Raw genomic sequence first — 20,956 nt, forward strand, 5'->3', positions numbered from 1 at the left:
GGAAATGACAATGAAACAACTCTGTAAAATAATCATAAATGTTATTCAGAAATTGTGGGAATGAAGAGGTACAGTAACTTGGATGAACACTGGAACACTTAAATGTTACACAATTCAGTTCCTCTTTCAACACTAACCTTCAAACAAGGGGCAGAAATGCCTCCAGCAAGTAATACATCCTTGAGATGTGAACTGTCCCATTGCTGTCTCCAGAAGGAACATTGGGATACCACATGAGAGCAGAAACAGGACATACGGAACCAGAAATGCACCTGGGAGCAATGAAGAAGGCTGTTTTTATTAAGTGCATCATTTTACAGAGTTAGAGTTGTTCATTACTTTTTCTTTGTTTTGTGTTGATACACCTGAAAACAGTATTAGTAAGGCCACATGGATCTTTGATTTTACTTAATCTTTTTTTTCCTAAACAAATGTATGTTAATTACTAACTTCCAGATTTGGCAAAAAAAAAAAGACATTAAGTCACACAAAGAAAAAAGAAGTTCAGTTTCTTTAATAATGAGCAGCAACTGTGTGCCATGTCTGAACAACCTCCTTATCATTTAAAACTATTTATATGCCAAGGTTATTTTTCCATGTGTTGACATTGCTTTTTGATTAACTGCAGTTGCTTGACTTGAAATGTAAAAGCATACATACAATTTATTGTCATCTGGAAAGCCCACTCACCTCCCCCATTTTTGTAGCACAAATATGGGAACCTCCAGAGGTTTCCAAGTCCCACCAGGGTTCCTGCAACAGCCAGCAGAAACTCCAACTTGTTCGCCCACTGGCCACGGTCCAACAGCTGAGTCTTCTTCACCAGACCGTTATCCCGATCAGGCACATCAAGGCTGTTTCCTTTGAGGAATTCCCTTGACATGGTCAAAAAGCAGATTAATGATGAATAGTACAACCTGAAAATTCCTTCCACCTCCTCTACATTTATAGGACAAGCACTGTCAAATATTTGTATATCTGGACTATGCACAGAGACAAAACTACTCAGCTGACTATTGTTTGGCAGTGCTCATAAGCTTTAATTATTTATTTGTTTGTTGAACTTAAGCTCGCCGGATTATGAGGAATGGAAAATTTCCACCCAGTGAGTGTTAAACAGAAAGCTGCACTTACTGCAGCACATTTCACAAGTTAAGCAATGCAGTTAGTGTCAAACAAAAACACAGTGAGTACTTACCCCTCCATCACAAAGCCCCCTCCCCCAAGAGTTGCTTACAGCAACAACAAACTGATCAGTATTCTTCTCAGCTGGGTACACCGCAGGATCTCCACACAAACAACTTGTCATGAGCAGAGCCAGAGTGAGAAACAAAGTAACTATGGTTTCCTTTTGGCTCCTCTATGACCTAATTATTGTCGGATTGGTCAGCACACCATGCAGTCTCACTTGAAAAAGTTTTTTGGCTCTGACAAAGGTTCAAGGTATACCACTTCCGTGCTGTATTTTTCCACTGAGACAGGAGCAGCTTGAGTCATTAAGATTAGCACAGTTGCTAGCAACTAAACCAAATCAGCTGAGTCCTTTCTGCTGTGTCACTGGCTGTACAGACTTCAGTCACCTGCCAGTTGGGAATTGGTAGCTTTGGCTCATAAATCAAGCGAAACAATATCAACAGGAGTTTCTGTGTGCAAACAGACATCTCATGTGAATAATCCTCACAACTGTACTGAACTAGTCTGAAAAGTGTTTTTTTTTGTTTACTGTATCACATCTTATTACTGTTAAACAGTTCATCTGCAGCTCTGGTCACTTTACATTTATATGTTTTCTCTGTGTATTTGTCTTATTTAATATACTTTATTTTTTATTATTGTACCTTTTTCTTTTTACTTATATACTACCATGTCTTATTGCTCATAAGCAACATATTTTAACTTGTTGTATTGTACTCACTTACCCTCTTCTAGTTTTTAAAGCCATCAACTTCGCTGGTGACTTTAATTTACAACTGTGGCATCAAGAAAGTTTATCTTATCTTAGTGTTACACAGTAAATAACACTTATTAGATATGAGATGTGGGATGTGCTGTTGTATATTTGTATACTTTTTAAGGGGATAATCAAAATGAAACAATAATTTGAAGCATTTAAAGAACTTGCAACGTTACCAATTTCATTTATGTTTAAACTATGAAAAAAAAGTACAAACAAAACTGTCTGTTAAAAAATAATTAAAATGTGTTATCGTTTCTTTATATTATAAAAAAATATCAATGCAATTACAAAAAGTTAAAAAAAAAAAAATCATATTCTATCCCATAATTGATTTGCTTCCACTTCCGCCAAATGAAATACAGTGTAGACTATAAGCTAATGTTACTCACCCAGGAACACATTTTATATTAAGTGGGCAGGTAAGGCTGAAGTCCAATTCTTATCATGCCTAATTAGTAAAGCTCTATCTAAGTGATATGAGCAGCACAAATAGAATTTCTCCAAACATGGATAAATAAGGTTCATTATATAGCAGTCGGAAGCAACAATTTTCCAAATTAAAACATTCAATAAGAGGATAAACTCCTTTAGATGGACCGTATTGTTTTCAAGGGGGTCCTCAGGCACAAAACATGAAAGGTAAATAAAAAACAAAAAATAAACACATAATAATAATGATAATAGATTTTTTTTTTTTTTTTTTTTTTTTTAAATCTAATGACCCAAAACAACATAATAACATCAACAATGACATACATATAAGGGCTCTCCTACATGCTAAACCACACCCACTGCATCTGTTACAAGTGTCATCTGTACAATGAATAGACCAATTGACATTAAGTTAAATACTGAGTTTAGATTCTACACACAATAATAAAAAAGGTTGTTGAGTTTGTCGAGTGAATATCGTGAACTGAATGAAACTAAAAGCTGTTTAAAGTATAAATGATAGGTAAAGTAAATGCATTTGAAAACAAAGAGCCAAAGAAAATATATGTCTTGGAGGGAAGTGGATCAGATGTGTATATAACCGTGTCATCTGCATATAACTGAACAGAACAATTAGAGCACATTTTTTGAAAATTATTAATAAAAATAGAGAAAAGTGAAGGTCCTAAAATAGACCCTGAGGTACAGCCTTTTCAACAGTTAAATACTCTGATTAATTGTGATGAAAAGAAACACACTGATGGTTGTGGAGTTAATTAAACCAAAATAGTGCCTAATGTTGAGAGAAACATAAAGTTCAAATAAAATCAAAAGCCTTGTTTACGTCAATAAAAATTGTACCTGTACATTAATGGTTGTCTAGGCATGAGAATAAGGCATTAAGGCATTAATTAGGCTAACCCTAACCCATAAGGCAGTAGCAGAAACTTAGAAACCAGAATGAAACAGGGATAAAATATTGAGATCATTAATATACTGGGATAATTGATTAAAAAATGTAATTCTCAAATATTTTAGCTGTAGAATAAGTAATAGAAATCGGATCTGATGGATCTCAACCTTAATGAAGTAAAATTACTTTAGCACGTTTCCAAATAGATGGACATTTTCACGTAGATAGGGACAGATACAATAGGTTGGCAAGTGGGAAAGAAAGAACCTGAGAAGCTAATATTACAAACTTAGCCTCTAAGCCGTCAGGTCCAGGAGTACAGCCAACATTTAGACAGAAACTACTTGCATTATTTCAGTGGGTAAAGAAGTCTTAAAGAAAATAAGCAAAAATGAGCCACTTGTAGTTGATTTGCTAATATGATGATTTAAGTTAGGTGAAACAACAGAGTAAGAACTATAACAACAGGAAGAATGATGATTGACAAATTTGGAGATAATGGCATCATTAACACAGATCTCAGAGCTTTTACTGAGCCTAAGGATACTTTTTACCCTGTTTTGAAACTGTTTAGGGTTATGAAAATCTTGAGAAATACTATAATATATATCTATAATAGCTGGACTTAGTATTCCTAGTTTTTGTTTTACAGAAATGTCTTAAATGTTTGTATGCTGCCCAATCAGCTGGATCTTTACTTGTTTGATATTTTGTCCAGGTTTTATCTCCCAAGTTTAAAAAGACAAATCTGAACTAATCCATGGTAAATGTCTGCCTTTAACTTTAATTTAATTTAATTTTCCAGGGGTCCTCAACATAAGTTAGCATCTGAAACCTATCCAAGTCTAAGGCAGTAACATTTTGAAAAGTAATTAATAAAGTAATTCATATTATTTAATTTTTTTTACATTGCTTCATACTTGCATGGAGTATCTCGGAGGAAGACACGGAATTTTAATCTCCCATACACAGAAAGTAACACAATGGTCATCGAAACAATCAGAAAGCACCCCTGACTTGATAATGCTATCAAGGTGAGAGAGAAAAATAACAAATCTAGCAGAGGTGGTGATGCCTCAGTATCTCTAAGTTCAGACATAAGTTGAATTAAATTTATGTCATAAAATTAGAGAGCGGCACACATACCACTTGCTTAGTCTCTCCTTTGATCCAGGCAATCAATTCTCATGAAGATCCAATTCCAAAAATAAAGTCCTGCATACACTTATTACCTATGCATTGATTTATTAAAAAGTGTCAACCGTTGTGTTATAAGGCCTTGAGAAAGGTCACTTTTTCAAGAGCTTGTGAATGAATCTTTGACACTTTTTAATTCATCAATGCAGAGGTGGGCGTGTGTGCGGGAATTGATTGTTTTCTGTGGAATTATGCTATAGGATAGGAACGATCCAAACAATCTTCATCAAAATCACCTAAAATAAATTTGGATGGACAATTAAGAGAGCTGATTGTAGACAGTATACACGTAGAAGTAATGTTCATTGCCACACCTACCCCTCTGCTGTCCCTATCTGTTTTAAACAAAACATTGTCCTCAATTTGGATTTCATAATCATAAATATACTGTTATATACTGTTAAATACTACTGTTTAACCAAGGTTCAGAAAGAGTGGTAACATTAGGTCTATAATGACAAACCAAGGCTGCAGTAGATTCCTAATGTTCAAATGAATAACACTTAAACCCTTTTTTGTATTAATGCCACAAAAAATAAAGTAGTAGCAATTGCATACATACATTTCTGGTCAGATGAGAGAGGGATGAAAAAAGGAAAGAGCCAGAAGATTAGGATATGCACATTCCCTCTCCCTGAATGATAACCTTTATCTGTGTAATTCATTTCCGTTACTAACAAAAAATTCCTTGTGAAAGCACTTCTGAGAATTTGGCAAGAGATCATGAGCCCAGGTAACCTGTATTAGCAGTTTTACGAGTCCTATGTTGTCTGTTACAGTATATGTGTAACAATCGACTTGAAATGCTGATCTATATTTTTTGACCCCATACATTTGAGTTCTGTCTCCACCAACCATAAAACCTGTCTGTTTTACTTGTTTGCAAACATTAATGATGTCACCAACCTTTAAGATTACTGGAAAATGAGAATAAATCTGTTTTGATTTTTGGAAGTGAAACCCTTTTGTTTACATTTGTCTGAGCCTTTAAGTCATTGTTTCCACCACTATTATGCTCCACCTAGAATCAACAACACCTAGAACAAGGAGACTTTCCCTCTAGTGCCACCATAAGGTTTACATTTCACATTTTGAATGAAATTCATCAAGAACTATTGGATGAATTGCCTACATTCACATCCCCCACAGGATGAGCTGTAATACATTTCATTACCAATTAATCTGTCCATTAGTTTTTCATTTAATCATTTAGTTCTTTGGTCCATAAAATTTCAATCAGTTTCCCAAAGCCCAAGGTGACATCCTAAATGTCTTGTTTGTCCAATATCCAAAGTTGTTCAGTTTAGTCATAGAACAAACCAGAAGGATTTGGAAAATTATTCAAAACAATTAATTATGAAAACAGTTGGCACTTAATCAATTAATCAAGTAATCATTGTAGCTCTAATAACTTTGATTATCCCCTGACTTTTCATCTACCACCAACGGAATAAAATCTTTTTTTGTCTATCATTTTGGTTTATGACCAAATACCTTCAAAACTAATACAATTCCCATGAACATGGTAACCATTAAACCTGCTGAATGTTAGCATTTTCACTCAGCATTTTATATATTTTGTGCAGTTAATACAGCCTCGCAGAACTTATAGTGTGGTTATAAACTTCATCTTGAGATTTATCTATGATGTCTGTATCTCACTTTACTTGATTTTAATTAGACTTACAACAACATAAATTAATCTCCAAGAGGATTGGAAATGGCCTCTCCTCTCTATAGAGACCAACATATTGATACTGATTATACTGATTTGATTGCTCTCAGTTATTTTAATACATATGTACTTATAAGACGGGCATAGTTGCAGGACCTACAGTTGTCTTTATACTCAATGGTTTGAAATTCCTGCCTCCTTTATATTTGTCACCTGCTCAACAGTAACAATAATTTGATGAGGACTGTACTTGAACCTGTAGTGTTTAAATCTATTGATGGGAGCCATCAATTCACGTCAGCTAGCTTTTCTACAGTTCAGAAACCGCCACAGCTTTTTAAATTTGTTTTAAAGCATGTTTCCTTCCTCTACCACAACCTCCTGCCATCTGTTTGCACCCATGTGAAACTCTAATCTGCTGTTTGTTACACAGTGAAGCAGCTCAACTGTTTGTAGTAAAAACTTCATCGAGAAACTGGAAATCACTCAAATGACAAACTGTCACACGAGTTTCCTGACGCAACATACAGGCATTGTGTGTCTGCCTGTGTTCTGTCACAACAAAATGAATTATTAGGCACTGTAGTTCACTTAAAAGCTTTCAGATTTAACATTACTGACGCCAAGTAGAGTAGAAACAATAAAAGCTCTGCTTTATTTGTGAGGCTCCTCTTTTGATACAATAATTCAGTAACCATAAAACAAGACAGACATACGAACACAGGACAGGACAGCTACTATTTAAGGCATATATTTACAGTTTGCTTTAACTCTAGAGCTAACAAGGACCATGCTCTCTGTACATCAAATTATTAAAATATTTTACACACAGGCAGACACTAAGCACATGCTCAAAAGAAGTTGATATTCAGCTGCAAAAGCAATTGTTGAATAAAATCTTGATTTAATTTCTGGTTTAAGCAAAAATGGGAAACATGATTATGTCCACTTGGATAATCAGTAATTTATCTTGGGCAATGTTGAACTACAGACAGCTGTATATATTCTCAACAAAATCTACTTTGAGGGGTGTTGTTCACACAGTTAATGTAACCTCAGGTACATATATCCCTCACACAGTAGAGTTTTTCTCAGCTGCCAGTCTGAAGGATGAACGATTATCTGCACAATATCTCTGAGTATTGTATTACACACTTTTAAACAGGCCTGTTTCACGTCTATCTTCAGTGTTCCCTCAGAAAATAATATAAAAGGCCAAAACAAACAAAGTCTTTCACCTCCAAGAGTGATCAGGTTTGATCATCAACAGCCAAAAATGTTCTGTGTTCACAAAAGCTGAAAAAAAAGATATACATATATATATATATATATATATATATATATATATATATATATATATATATATATATATATATATATATATATATATTATAGATCTCGTACTGTTCTGATTGTTGAGCAGCCTGTTCTGGTACATTTTATAAAAATATTCTAGGAATACCTTAAAAAATATCTTGCAAATGCTGTAATGTTAAACATTATGAACTGAGGAGGCACATGACCCTGGAAGGAAAGTGCTTTTTTCTCTCAAATATATTTATCTGTTCTTTAGTCATTAAAAGGTATGAAAAACAAAATCGACACTGTTTAACGCGCATTAAGATATTTTCATAGCTTCATTTTAATATTGGAATTACATTTACTTTTACATTTTGGACAAATCCACACTATAATTGATAAAATTCACCAAATGTCAGGCTAACTTTGTTTTTGGGACAGGGTGGGATGAAGAGGAGTGCAGATAACATACAACTCATCTCTGTGTGGAATGATTTAAGAATGGAAATGACCCAAATGTTTGTTTTGACAGTCCAACAAATGAAGCAAATCAGCTTTTTATATTCACTTCTAATGGCAGCATAAGACCATCACTGCATACTCATGTATAAGCCATGGATGGACACAGAAACATACAACAAATATTTGAAGAAACTTTTTTTTCAGATTTCAAAACTGAGACAAAACAAGATTTCCCTTTCAGCAAAAATATTAAGCATGGTTGAACCTTGAAGCTGCGAATTCCTATCTCAAGTAGAGTCTACAACAGCAATGAGTCACTGGAGTCTCACTCAGTGAGTCAGAGAGTACCTGCAGTTCCTTGTAGGTCCCGGATTTTGTCATGCTCGAGCATATTTGGCACTCATTTCAGAAATTGATATAATAGTTACAAAGTTAGGCCAATGCAACCTTTTATGTAAATACACAAATCTGTCACAAAAATGTACAGCTCAGACCCGTACGTGTACATCACCCTCTGGTGGCAGACAAAAACAATCCAGATAAAAAATACACAATAATAATAAGAGATATTACAGTTTTCTGATACTTTCAGTATTTTGACAGAAATCTATCTTGTAGCATGGACAGGAACTTGAGGTTTTACAATATGTCATTGAGATTATCTTCAGTGGGTGATATTTTGAGGATGATACAGAGTCACTGAAGTGATGATGATGATGATGATGAATACCACTGATGTAAATCTATGGTGCAAACCATGTTGCTGGCCTTCTTTCCGTTCTTATTGTATTTCTTGCAGACTGACTTACATGTACTGTGTATTAATCTTACACACTTTGAGACGTGGTAAATTGGAAAAGTACACAAACACTGAAAGAAATCACAAAGGAATTTTATTTCCACATTCTTCAGAACTATGAGAGCAAAAATGCAGCTGATGAGAAATCAGATAGTCTTGGAGTGCACCATAGTCACATGACATTATAATGACAAACACACATAATTAACATTATATGCTACAGAACATACAAGTCATGATTTAATACCTTCTCAGTCACATTGAGTTAGGCTATTTCACTGCATGTCCTTAACTACTGAACAGATTATTACAATTATCTTCTGTCTCATATCATCTCAACTAATTCTCATTTATTCTATGTTGAGTTGTACAACTTAAGGAATAAGTCGACATTTTGTAAAATAAACTTTTTCCATTTCTTGCTGAGAGTTTGATGAGAAAATTGATAACACTCATATGTGTAAGAGTGGTATCAATCTTCTCCTGTAATTCCAGGCAAGAAAACACACTTTTTACTCAAAATGTCAAACTATTCCTTGTACAGACGTCATCTTTAAATACAGTATGGTGACGGTGTAAAACAATCAGGAGTTGGCACAATACAGCTTCAAGTATGGAGAACGACTTGAAGTATGAAAACTACTTTGACTAAAGCCCCTTTCAACTTCATCAGTCTTAAACTTTCAACCAGGCGGTGATTTTTCTTTCTTTCTTTTAAAACAACAGGCCGCCCTCATAAACAGCAGTGAAAACATTTGTCCAGCTTGAATATGAAAGGCACAGTGAGAAATTTATTTGAATGGACTTCAATGTATGCTTTCATGTTTTGTACAGTAAACACTGAGCAAGCCCTTTTATTTAACAACCAATTCAATAAATTTGGTTTGGGGGAACTTAATGATGGGAGTTGTTATCTTGACGTGTGTCTCCTTGCCCTGCAGATCACACCAGCAGAACCAATCTTACCCATGAGTGGCGTTTAACGATTTCACAGACACCTGTGTGAGTAACGCCTGCGGCATAAACACTGAAGGTTATGAGAACAAAATGCTTGAGATAGCATCAACACTGAGCCAATCACAAAGAGTAATGGGATGGGAGCTGCAGTTCATTTGAACTCAGGTGCAACAAGTTCACACGAGTGCTGATCTGTAAAACAATTATTGAACATATCTACTTATTATTTTGATTATTAATCAGTAAACACAAGAGATGTGGTAATGCTGCTGTAATCACTGCTAATTGGTTTGGGTGGTGGTGAGGTTACTGCGTTATAACAAAGATAGTTAACACATTTCAACATGGATTTTCTTTTTTTTTTTAAATGACCATAAAACCACAGGTAACATTATTCTCAGAAATTAGATGAACATCTTGCTGATTTCTGTATGAAACATTGAAAAGTTGAATACAGTGAATAAAATGTAATTTAGGTACGGGCAATGGTCACCTACTGTATGGCACTGATAATGTGAGTTTAAGGAAACACAGTATCTGACAATCAACTTTTTTAAACTTTCATAGCTAAAATCGTACTATGAAGATTGAAAAGTAAAACATCATACCTGAAATAATAAGACTGCTGATTCACAGAAGAACAGGCGATTAAATACATTAAGCCCACAGCTCTATAGACTACTATTTAAAATTTCACACTTCACACATTGGTCTGATTTAGTTTGACAAAACAATAATTCACCTATTATTGCAAAAAATGTAAACATCCTTCCAGTGGATGATTAAAATATATCTGCAAATACGGCCAAAAAATGCCAGTATCAGGACAACCTAAAGTTGGCCTTTTTTTTTTATTAGAGAGAAGTAACTTTTAAAAAAATAAAAACAAAAACAAATGATCAGAGTATGATTATAAAGCAAAAACATGGACAGCAATTTTTTTATTTTATTATTTTTTTCAAGGCTTCTGTGTTAGGAATGCACACCTGAAACCAGACCAACAGCATTTCTGCCAATTTTCACATCAGCGTATCAAACCAGCAGTGCTAAAACAATGAATTTATTTTATTTTGAAAATAGTTGTTTCTGCTCAGATTTGCTGCTTTTCTTTGTGTTATATCACTGTAAAATGAATATATTTAGGTTTTGGACTGTCACTCTGAGTGAGACTACGATTAATACATTTCACATTTTTATGACATTTTTGGACTTAGACTTTTTAGACTACAGGTCACAAAATCAGCAAATAAAAGTCATAAAATGCAACTACCTTCTTATGCCATATCTAAAAATAAGATTGGCAACAGATTGAGTTTGGTTGTCATCTAGTGTTGTGAAGACCAGTTCATTGACGACTGAAAGAAAATTGATTGCCAACAATTTGAGTAAATTATCAAACAAATATGCCAAACATCTACTGATTCCAGCTTCTTAAATGTGAGGATTTGCAGCTTTTCTCTGTTGAGTTTCATTGCATATTGAATACCTGCTGGGTTTTAGACAATTACTCAGACAAAACCTGACATTTGAGAACCATCATCAGCCGTGGGAAGATGTGACAGGTTTTTTTCATTATGTTCTGATATTTTATAGACTATAACAGGCAATTATTTAAGACTAAGAAAGCCCTGATGGCATTCATATGAGAGACTTCTGTCTGTGTGGTTTGTGGGAGAGGCTCCTTGGAGAATTGTTATATCATGAATAATCTGAGCACCAATCAGAAGCAGCCATTGCAGTTGCACAACTGAGTTTAGACACATATTTTTTTATCTTTGCACTTGAGTCATGTGACACAGAAGCCAAAAAAATAACTCCTTATCTAAGTTTAAGAATTTGTATTTGTGTCCTATATTCATTTCAATTTCCCAAAAAATTTGAAAAAAAAGACAAAAAAGACCAACTTCAGGTAATGGCCACAATACATCTGCATCTGAAGGCCTATACCTGTGTATATCTATTATATGCAGCCTTCCTCTGCCAGTTGAAAGGTTCAAATAAAGGATGACAGTGTCAGTGGGCCTGTGCTTGTGTTACCTCTCCTACTAGACAGCCAGCTTGTCAGGAAAACAATCTTGACTTAACGAAATATCGGCCAAATGAAACATTCTATGAAATGTCACGTTACATTTCTACTGCTCAGAAATGATCTTTGAAGAACACAACAACGCTACTTCTATTAGAGCTAACAATATGGTAAAAGATCTGACATCGCATAGGTTTGAACACATTATTTTTCATATTTGACAAGTACCTGTAGCTTACATGGGCTACTGTTAGTATGTACATGTAGCAGCATAAAACCACCCTAACTGTGATTATCAAACTACAAGATTACCATTCTCGTATCTCCCTCGAAATGGCTGTCGATGTGGATGAGGTGGAATGTGGAGGTTTTTTTTGTCGTTTTAATTTCTACTTCTTCTTCTTTTTTTTCTTTTTTTTTTTAAAAGTTTGTCTCCCGACCGCCGCCCTTGCTGTGTTATGACCTGATGCCTTTCTGTCGTATTTGTTGTCTACAAATCCTAATGGCACATTTGATTTTATTCATTATACAGTTTGCAATTAAGTTTTGGCACTTAAAATATAAATACAGTCTTTCTTTTTTTCTTTAAATATAATTAAGCACAGTTATAACAGTAATACACCAGTATCCAGTGATAATTTGAGGTGAAACTTTGGTCTCCATATTACCAACTGGATTACAAAATGCAGGTCATCACATGGAAAACAAAATTAATACAAAAAAAGAAAGAAAAAATAAATAATAAAATAAATATCTAACTAAAAAGGTTGATAAATAATAGCCTCACAAAAATCTTCACTGCACGACTTTGCGAAATACTTGATTACCCTTAAAAAACAGACCATTCACACCTGACAAATGATAGAATCAGCACATTTCATGTGAGGTTATAGCTTAATGCCACTTTCTGAGGTTATCAATGTCTCCATCAAAACATTTAAATAAATCTATTATCCAGACAAAGAATGTCCATGAAATTTTTGGCCCCCTGCTTTGGGTAAAAGGAGACAGTTGAACCTTGTGGCTCTAGTTTAATTTGGGTAGAGACAAGAGTTTCAGAGGCCTGGGGTCAAAAGTGCAATGTGACAAGCGTAAACCATGTGGACCCCCTGCAGGATGATACACAAGGGGCGTGAACGAGGATGATATGCTACTTTTTTTTTTCTTTTTCTTTTTTAATTGCTGCATGTGGATAGGAGAGAGCCGAAGCTCATTTAAACCATGTGTGCTACTTTCCCCTTCGGTTTAGTCTAATTCTCAAAATATCCCCATCTGTTCATTTCATTTCATTTGTCAATGTGAAAACTCAGATTGGACAAAACTATTTCTAAAACATGATAAATACAATTCCATAGGATTGTGTGCAAAATGCTCTTTAGGCATATATTAACAAATAATGGTCTCTTCTACCAGCCACAATATTAGACTTCGGTGCTTGTGATGAGGTATGAATATTGGCCAGTATCTTAAAGGAACCATTAACCATCTTTCATGCCAACAACTAGTCTCTTCACCTTCTGTAACGAGGGTTCTTGATTCTCATATTAAATCAAATTTAAACCAAAAACAAAAAACAAATGGGTGTAGTTAAGTTAAAGATGGGAACAATAAGATTTGTAGGTGGAGATGGGTTTAACAATCAAAATGTTCTAATACAGTATGGCAATGACTGCTTCCACTGAAAACAGAGGTCTCTGCTCTAAGCTAAACATAAAATCATATGGACATGATTTTATGCTTATAAATATATCCATATATCCAGCAAACAGTATTTGCAGTTGAAACCGCAGGCTTCTTGAGAGAGCTTCACACCACATATCTAATAAATAACACAGAATAAAATGGCAAATTCTCCTCAGAGATTTTCCTTTTATATGCACAGATAGGTTTCAGTAAGTTTCTAATTAGGTACCTGTACTGTATTAGACAGCCCGACAGTTGAATGGATGGATGACAGTGAAGGGTCCAGTGTGCTAAGATGAGGATAAGCCTTCATCTGTCTTCATCTTTCCTCTTCAGTTTGAACACCGTTTACAGAGGCAGGTCTGTGCTGTTGTGGCGAGTCTTTCTGGAAGTCCCATCATCCCTGGGCAGAGCTTTCTGCAGGTTGGACATGGCAGCGGTCTTCTTTAGGTCAATAACTGCGTAGCATTCACTGCGCCGGGGTGCCTGCTGGCCACATTTTTTGGGTGGTAGGCGCTGGTGCTGTGGCTGGTTCTGGGCACCCCCGCCGCTGAGGGCTTGGCAGGGAGGTTCTCCCTCTAGGTCCACCTGGATGTAGTTCAGCTGCCGTGATGGAGGCATGTGGCCATGCTCACAGCCTCCAACTCCTGACCTCGATCGTCTGCGGAAATCAAAGCTAAATATTCGGCCCCCTCTGTCTGGCTGACATGGCCGCGGATGTGGGGGGCAGGTGTGTCGGAGCCGAGGCGGCTGGACCTGCTCTGTGTTGACATAGTTCTGCAGGGCATCTCTGTGGATGCCCCGACCATCCTGGTGGTACCCATTGGGTGTCCCAGGGCCTTCTGAGAACTCATATTCATCAAAATCTTCCTCCTCTTCTTCATATTCATCCTCATCCTGTTCATCATCCTCATCTTCCTGCTCGTCGTCCCGCTGCAGAGCGCTGTACTCCCACACGGGGGGCAGAGACGGCAGGTTCTCGTAGTTGAGCAGAGCTGTCCGACGGTGACCTCCGCCCATGCCCCTCTCACAGGCGTAGCCCTGCGGAGGTAGAGACGATGGGCCATGGGCGTGTGGGTGCAGGAGAGAGTGTGAGTGACTGTCCCCAGTGCTGCTGCTGCTGCTCGACCCCACAGACTGCGACACGCTGCTGGGACTCAGCCGCTGCTTCCGGCCGCTCCTCAGGCCGTTGATGTTCTCATAAGTGAGCTCGCCACTCTGGCAGCCATCCGGGTGCTCGTGGCCTGGGTGGCGGTGTGCATGGTGATGGAAATGATGATAGGAGTGAGAGTTGCACACATGCATAGAGGGCTCGTCTCCTTCCGTCTCTGAGCCTGTTGCGCCCTCTACTGGCTGAATGCTGTGAGGATTGTGCCCATGCCTCTCCCTCTCTCTCTCCCTCTCCAGGAGATGGCGCTGTGCTGGAGTGGGGCCCAGCATGAATTTGACCTCCTGCGAGGACGGCTGTAAGAACACCTGAGGATCTTTATGCTCCTCCAGGGGACAGCACCGCAGGTTGGACTGCGTGTTTCCTTGGCCCCCGACGGGCATAGATCCCCGTGTTGTCTCAGGGAAAGTGCTGGGCCGCACCTCAGGTAGGGAGTGCACACAGTGACGCATAGAGAGATCCCCCTCCATACTAACAGTGTTTACATAGGTGTGGGTCTGTTGGGGAAAGTAAAAACAGGGTTAAACTGTGAACAGACACAACACACAGTAAGCAGACAGCAGCTTGGATACGTCTTACCTGGTCTTCCAAACCCATTAGGCTATGACCATGATCATCAGCAAGAGAGGGTTGAGAGGAATCACCTCTGATTGGATAACCAGGGTATCCATTGGGAAAAGCCTGGACAGGGAACGCTGGAGCTGCAAACACATTGATGTGACAATATAAAGACATGAATAAAGAACTGCAGGGTGGCAGTTTAATCGGATGGTGTTACAGTAAAATATTTTAAAAAGGCGCTTTGAATATACTTCAATCACTGTATTTTGTCTTTTATGCTCCAGTTCTTTAGTTTTCATGTTTGAATTATTTGATTTATTACAATTTTAAGAAGTATAATTCAAATGTCTTTAGTTTTCCTGACTGTAGTAAACACCTGACTTGATTCAAAGGATTTAGTAGTACTACAAAGTGCCCCAAAATGAAGAAATATACCATGTTCATCCAAATGTTTTTAGCCATCTTGCCTTCATTGGGTGGTCGAATACACAAACTAACAGGCATCATAAACAATAATGATGTTCTCTGAGGAAATAAAAATCACTTGTTTTGTGTTAGTTAATGTAGTTTCAAATAACAGCAGTCAAGTAATCGTAACCCAAGTGTTCACCCACTTTGCTCTATTAGGGCTAAACTCAGATACCAGAGGGGGAAAAAGTTTACAAGAGAGATATTTCAGATATCACCTTTGGCACCTTTAGACTTCTTGTCAGTGGCTTTTGAGACTAATAATTTCGAAGAGAATATAAATCATGCAAACAAAATTACAATTTTATACTACACAGCAGAATTCGAGTAGAGCATTTTGTTGGCAGAAAAAACTCCTGAAAGAATGCATCATAAAATATGAGTAGCACAGGTTTCGGTCACCAGTTTTTGGAGAATATGACACCAACTAAAAAGAGATGTATCCACACCAGAGCTTTATAACACTTTATAAGACCAGGAGCAGTACTTTTTGTTAGGACACATGTCCGTAGCGCCAACTGTCAAAAAATATCATAACATGATCAAAAATATCCAGTTCTACTCATTTATCGTCCATTTGTTCCATTAAATAAGGATTTCTACTTTATAACATTAGTTTTATTTATTTAGAATAAACATACGATGCGCAACATACAGCATTACCTTGACTAAAAAATATGCTACAATATCCATACAACTATTCCAAATCACATGATTAAAATTGCAGTGCATCCATTTAATTGCTGTATTGTGTTTTTGCTTAAACTCCTGAATTAAAAGCACATATACGCTGTAGATTATCTCAGTAATTAATCATCTCTCACTGTCAGATTACAGTAAGATTCCACCTGCTGTTATTTTGATACCTTCGTACCTCCGACTCAATTTAACCTGTGTCTATAAATAGGTTACAAAAAAATGACTGCTTTATTGCTGCATGCAAGTTCTACAATTAATCTCAAATGAGATGTATAATTAGCAGAACTCCGACGTGTGTGTGTGTGTGTGTGTGTGTGTGTGTGTGTGTGTGTGTGTGTGTGTGTGTGTGTGTGTGTGTGTGTGTGTGTGTGTGTGTGTGTGTGTGTGTGTGACTCACTGTTGGGAGTCTGGGGTGTGCGAGACATTTCCATCTCTGGTGTGTGACCACTGCGAGTCATCATCATCGACTCTTCCACCACGTTGATGCTGTTACATTGCATCAGCTCCTGGAGCAGATTGAAGATCTCCTCTGCCCGTGAACACTTGAATGCAAAGATTCCTGATAATGTGAGCAAAATGACAACATTTACAATTAGTCACAAATGTCAGAATCAATAATAAAACAATTACAACTTCATGAATAAAGGATAAATTATTGTATATATGATCAATAAATGCTGATGACTACAGCTATCTGGCAAATATATATATTTAATTTTGATTTTCCTTCTTGTGTAAAACAGTTCAAACCGGTCACCATCACACATGAACCCAGTCACAGATCAGACTACACGGTTTTTGTCTTTTGAGATTTGTGTCAGATTAGGCGATCATACAGATTCCTGCTGTGCGACGTGGGAGACGACACAGTGAGACTCAAACAATCATAGCTCACCATCTCAGGTGATCACTGACAGACTTGACCGGTCCACCTGGTAGCAATGTAATGTTTCCATGTGTAATAATGGTTTTATGAATCAAAGTGAAACTGGAACCATTCATTGTTGCTCGGTTAACGGTTCAGAGGTGTGTCTTTTCTCTTCCCAGTTGGTACAAAGAGGGTGAGTATATGTAAAATAAAACAGTATGTATGTAGAGGATGATGATGCTCCTGTGATTATTTGGTATAATGTTCCTGGAGGTGTCATCAAATAATAAAACATGATTCAACTCTGTTTTGTTGGGATGTGTTGTCTCTTATGTCGCGCCCAATGCTACTTTTCATTCCAGACGTCCCACGTTTGTCAGGTCAGACCAGTATCAAGCAGATACCTTTCAGTCTAAATTTGTCTTTTTCACAGCAGATATTTTGACTTGTCAACGTAGGAAAAGCACAAGTATTAACAAAATGAATCATGGCTGAAGTCCATTTAGTTGATTCAGTTTCAGAGTCCTGGTGTTTTGCATCAGCATTTGCTGGGTCACTTCAATAGGACAAAGCCATTGTTAAAAAATAAAAAATCATCAGCATACGTTAATATCTCTGTACAGGGGTGCAAACTCATCTGGGGTGAAAAAGGTGATAATGATGCACACCCTCAAGGGCAGTTGTCAAGAAGACATTTTTTAAATATCAGCTTTAAAGTGTAGATTTACAGTCAATTTTAGGATGAGGATATAGGGAAAAACTCCCCCCTGAATGAATGTAATCTTACTGCTAAAAAGTAGCTCAGGGCTCACAGTCAAAACTGAGCAGAGCAGGGTCCAAAATTGTATTAAAGTGCATTGCATCCACTATACAATAAAGTTAATCAAACAACAAAAAAACACTATATGCACATCACATGGAAAGCATGGCTTATGTTATATTTTGGTAGAAAGAGCGAGGGATTAAAGCAAAAATAAATAAATAAATAATGAAGTCGCAGTGAAGTCATATTTCCCATCTGCAATTTGTAAAACATGTTACAGGTTTCTTTACTTTGACACCTTAAATAACACAATATATACAATTATGAGATTTCAGCACCACTCCTCACATAACCATGTTCTCTAATGCAGCCATCAAGTTTAAATACTCGAGACCAGTAGTGTTTAAAGGGAAGATTGAACAGCTGTTCAGAAGGCTTCTGAAAAGCTTTTCTATCGCCAGTTTTCTTCTTTGCCATTTCAATGTTGTTTTCAATCTATGAAATAGTTTGTCTCAGTTTTTACTCTTTCAGCCATCTAAAACTGAGGTGGAGAAATAGAGAAAACTCACGTACCCTGCCCAGTCTGACAGCGGCGACCGCTCTCGAAAGAAAACAGGTTGGAGTCATAGCCGTAGCGTCGCAGGCAGAGATACGGCCACCGGATGGCGTCTCTCTTGCGTGTGTGAAGAATGAGTTCGGTCTGGGTGAGCTCCATGATCCCAGAGCCCAGCTCGTTGCCCTCATCGTCCACATTGATGACCTACGACAGGGAGACAAAAAAAACCATGAGAACCATGAGAATAAAGATTGTTAAAATATAACAGCGTGGAGGAAAACAGTGTGTAGATACGAAGATATTTTTGGAGCCTTGACCTTAAATTTGGTGAGATGGTTGTCTCGGATGGGGTCTCTGTACAGACAACTCCAACAGCTCCCCATAGCTTCAGCAGGCCAGCTGAAACCTGTTGTTCAGGAAGAAAACATCATCAACCATGGCCGAAAAAAATTAATAAAACAGCACAGAAGCGTCCGATACAGAGAACATGAACACAAAAACGTCTTACTCAGTCCAGGCCATCAGTGTAAATTTACTTCTCAATCCCAGGATCTTCTACCTGGCATCGTGGTCACAAGCCAGTTAGTTTGTTGGGCTGACATCTTCGAGTGAAGCCTGATGTTCTCCCCCCTGAAACCGTGAACGACATTCAGGTTTAGACAGAGAGCCTGTATCTGCGTGTCGCTACATGAATCTGACCTGCAGCCTGATATCAAACTTACATTTTGTTGATTTTAGCAGAAATAATCCCTCATTTCCTGGGCTTTCATGGACTTTACATGAGACGTCTATCATTTAGTTCTGTTCATCTAAATAGATAATCGAAAATGATGTACATGTCTTTTGTTAAAGGGCTTCAAATGTCTTAACTGCGGCTTACAAATATTTAAAATTATGATTATTAAACATTTTACATTATGAATATTTTTAGTGGCAAAGTTACAGCAACTGTTTGTGTTTTTGAGTTTGTCCCTGACTCTCCATGAATAAGTTATCTTCTCTGACGAAGACCATGAGATATGGTTGAAAGTAGGGATGCTCTGATCTGGGTCTGTATCAACTGAACATGAGATAACCAATCCGCATTAAATACAATTCACAATTCAAAAATGTATCGTGTCAACTTTTATTTACATTCTTTCACCCTCACTCGGTTGCTTTTAGTAATCACCATGATACCTTGCATAAAAATGATCTCAGTGGTGTCCACATTTTACATTTGGGAAATAAAGAGCACTGGTACTGTTTCGGCTTTAGTGGATGCACTGAGATAAGGTCTCAGCGTTGGTATCTGGATAAATATAAAGTTACTATTTTATCACACGTCCTTTAAAAAAAAACTCCAATACTACAAATTAATACAAGAATAATATGTCTAATATATATATAAATACAGTAAGTTTCCTGTAAAGTTACTGCAAACTATTAACTCAAAGTCTATGTGCTGGCTTCAGATGAGGATTGAAAAACATACACAGACAAAACAACCTCACACAATGTTGCACTGACAAGACAACAACAACATCTCCTGTTTGTTTGTTTGTATTTGTGTGTGTGCGCGTGTGTGTGCTCACATCTGCATCATGCTCACCCTGTGGTGATTTCTGTTGTGTTTGTGCTCCCTGTCAATCCTCACACAGGCTTTACAAACAGCTTTCAGATCAACACCACCGCATTATGTGTGTGCTCTAACCTGGGCCTCCACATCTGACTGGAGTACACACACACACACACACACACACACACACACACATACACACACACACACACACACACACACACACACAGCTACCTTGAACCAACGCGAGCAGACTGAAGAGCCCGGCTGCGTTACACACTTGTCATACAGCCAGTGATTGAATGGGCTTTCCCTCCATCTGAGCTATTTACAGCACATCATAATAAGAATAAGAATAACAACAACAATAATAATAAGAGCCCCCCTTTTTGGCTCAATTAGCCAAGCCGACGCAGAGCTCCCATAACAAGCCGACAGCGAGGCTTGATGTGCTCCCATCAGTGTGCACAGACTGGGTCCAGCTCAGCCATGCAGCCATGAAACCAGCACACTGACACTAAAATGCACAACAGCGCGGTTCAATGACCATTTGCCCCCCACCCCCCCTCCCCCGGTCGGTGTGCTCAGGATACGATAGCCTGAGCACATAACAGTCATAGCAGGAGAAGTGGAGAACAGAAAGCGATGGTTTGCTACTCACATGTCTGGCACGGTTTTTTTTTATTAACCCTAATGCGAAACAAGCATTGAGACAGCGGTGAGTTTTCGGCTGCTGCTGCTGCTGCTGCTGCTGGTAGCGGGATGTGGCACTTGCACGGCAGAGACACGAATAAAAAGATGCAGTGAGAGCAGTAAAAATGTTGTTATTTTTTTCTCTCTCTCTCTCTCTCTCTCTCTCTCTCTCTCTCTCTCTCTCTCTCTCTCTCTCTCTCTCTCACTCACTCTCAGTCTCTC

At 37.6% G+C, this 20,956-nt stretch overlaps 2 protein-coding genes across 4 annotated transcripts in view; both read right to left on the reverse strand.

Annotated features, from left to right (window-relative positions):
- The window catches only part of LOC133978041 (sodium- and chloride-dependent GABA transporter 2-like), a 28,415-nt gene extending 27,154 nt beyond the window's left edge, over nucleotides 1–1,261 (reverse strand). The window contains exons 1-3 of the mRNA XM_062416366.1: nucleotides 1,199–1,261; nucleotides 691–875; nucleotides 138–272 (exon numbers count right to left, since the gene is read on the reverse strand). Of these exons, the coding sequence (XP_062272350.1) occupies nucleotides 138–272; nucleotides 691–875; nucleotides 1,199–1,206 (328 nt within the window). The 5' untranslated portion in view covers nucleotides 1,207–1,261. The remainder of the gene's footprint in view (nucleotides 1–137; nucleotides 273–690; nucleotides 876–1,198) is intronic.
- Nucleotides 1,262–8,742: 7,481 nt separating this feature from the next.
- frs3 (fibroblast growth factor receptor substrate 3) lies at nucleotides 8,743–20,864 on the reverse strand. 3 transcript variants are annotated; one of them, XM_062416468.1, is made up of 7 exons: nucleotides 20,703–20,864; nucleotides 18,992–19,113; nucleotides 18,801–18,889; nucleotides 18,501–18,687; nucleotides 16,694–16,855; nucleotides 15,148–15,269; nucleotides 8,743–15,065 (listed from the first exon to the last, which is right to left on the reverse strand). In XM_062416468.1, exons 3-7 carry the CDS (start codon nucleotides 18,864–18,866, stop codon nucleotides 13,749–13,751), a joined length of 1,854 nt encoding a protein of 617 aa, XP_062272452.1. In that variant the 5' UTR covers nucleotides 18,867–18,889; nucleotides 18,992–19,113; nucleotides 20,703–20,864; the 3' UTR covers nucleotides 8,743–13,748. The 3 variants fall into 3 exon arrangements, with proteins under 3 accessions (XP_062272452.1, XP_062272453.1, XP_062272454.1); XM_062416469.1 differs by lacking the exon at nucleotides 20,703–20,864 and adding an exon at nucleotides 20,075–20,222 and having other exon boundaries at nucleotides 18,801–19,113; XM_062416470.1 differs by lacking the exon at nucleotides 20,703–20,864 and adding an exon at nucleotides 20,058–20,222 and having other exon boundaries at nucleotides 18,801–19,113.
- Between the last annotated feature and the right edge of the window lie 92 nt (nucleotides 20,865–20,956).

This window comes from Scomber scombrus, chromosome 3, assembly GCF_963691925.1.
Source record: "Scomber scombrus chromosome 3, fScoSco1.1, whole genome shotgun sequence".
NCBI classification, from domain to species: domain Eukaryota; kingdom Metazoa; phylum Chordata; class Actinopteri; order Scombriformes; family Scombridae; genus Scomber; species Scomber scombrus.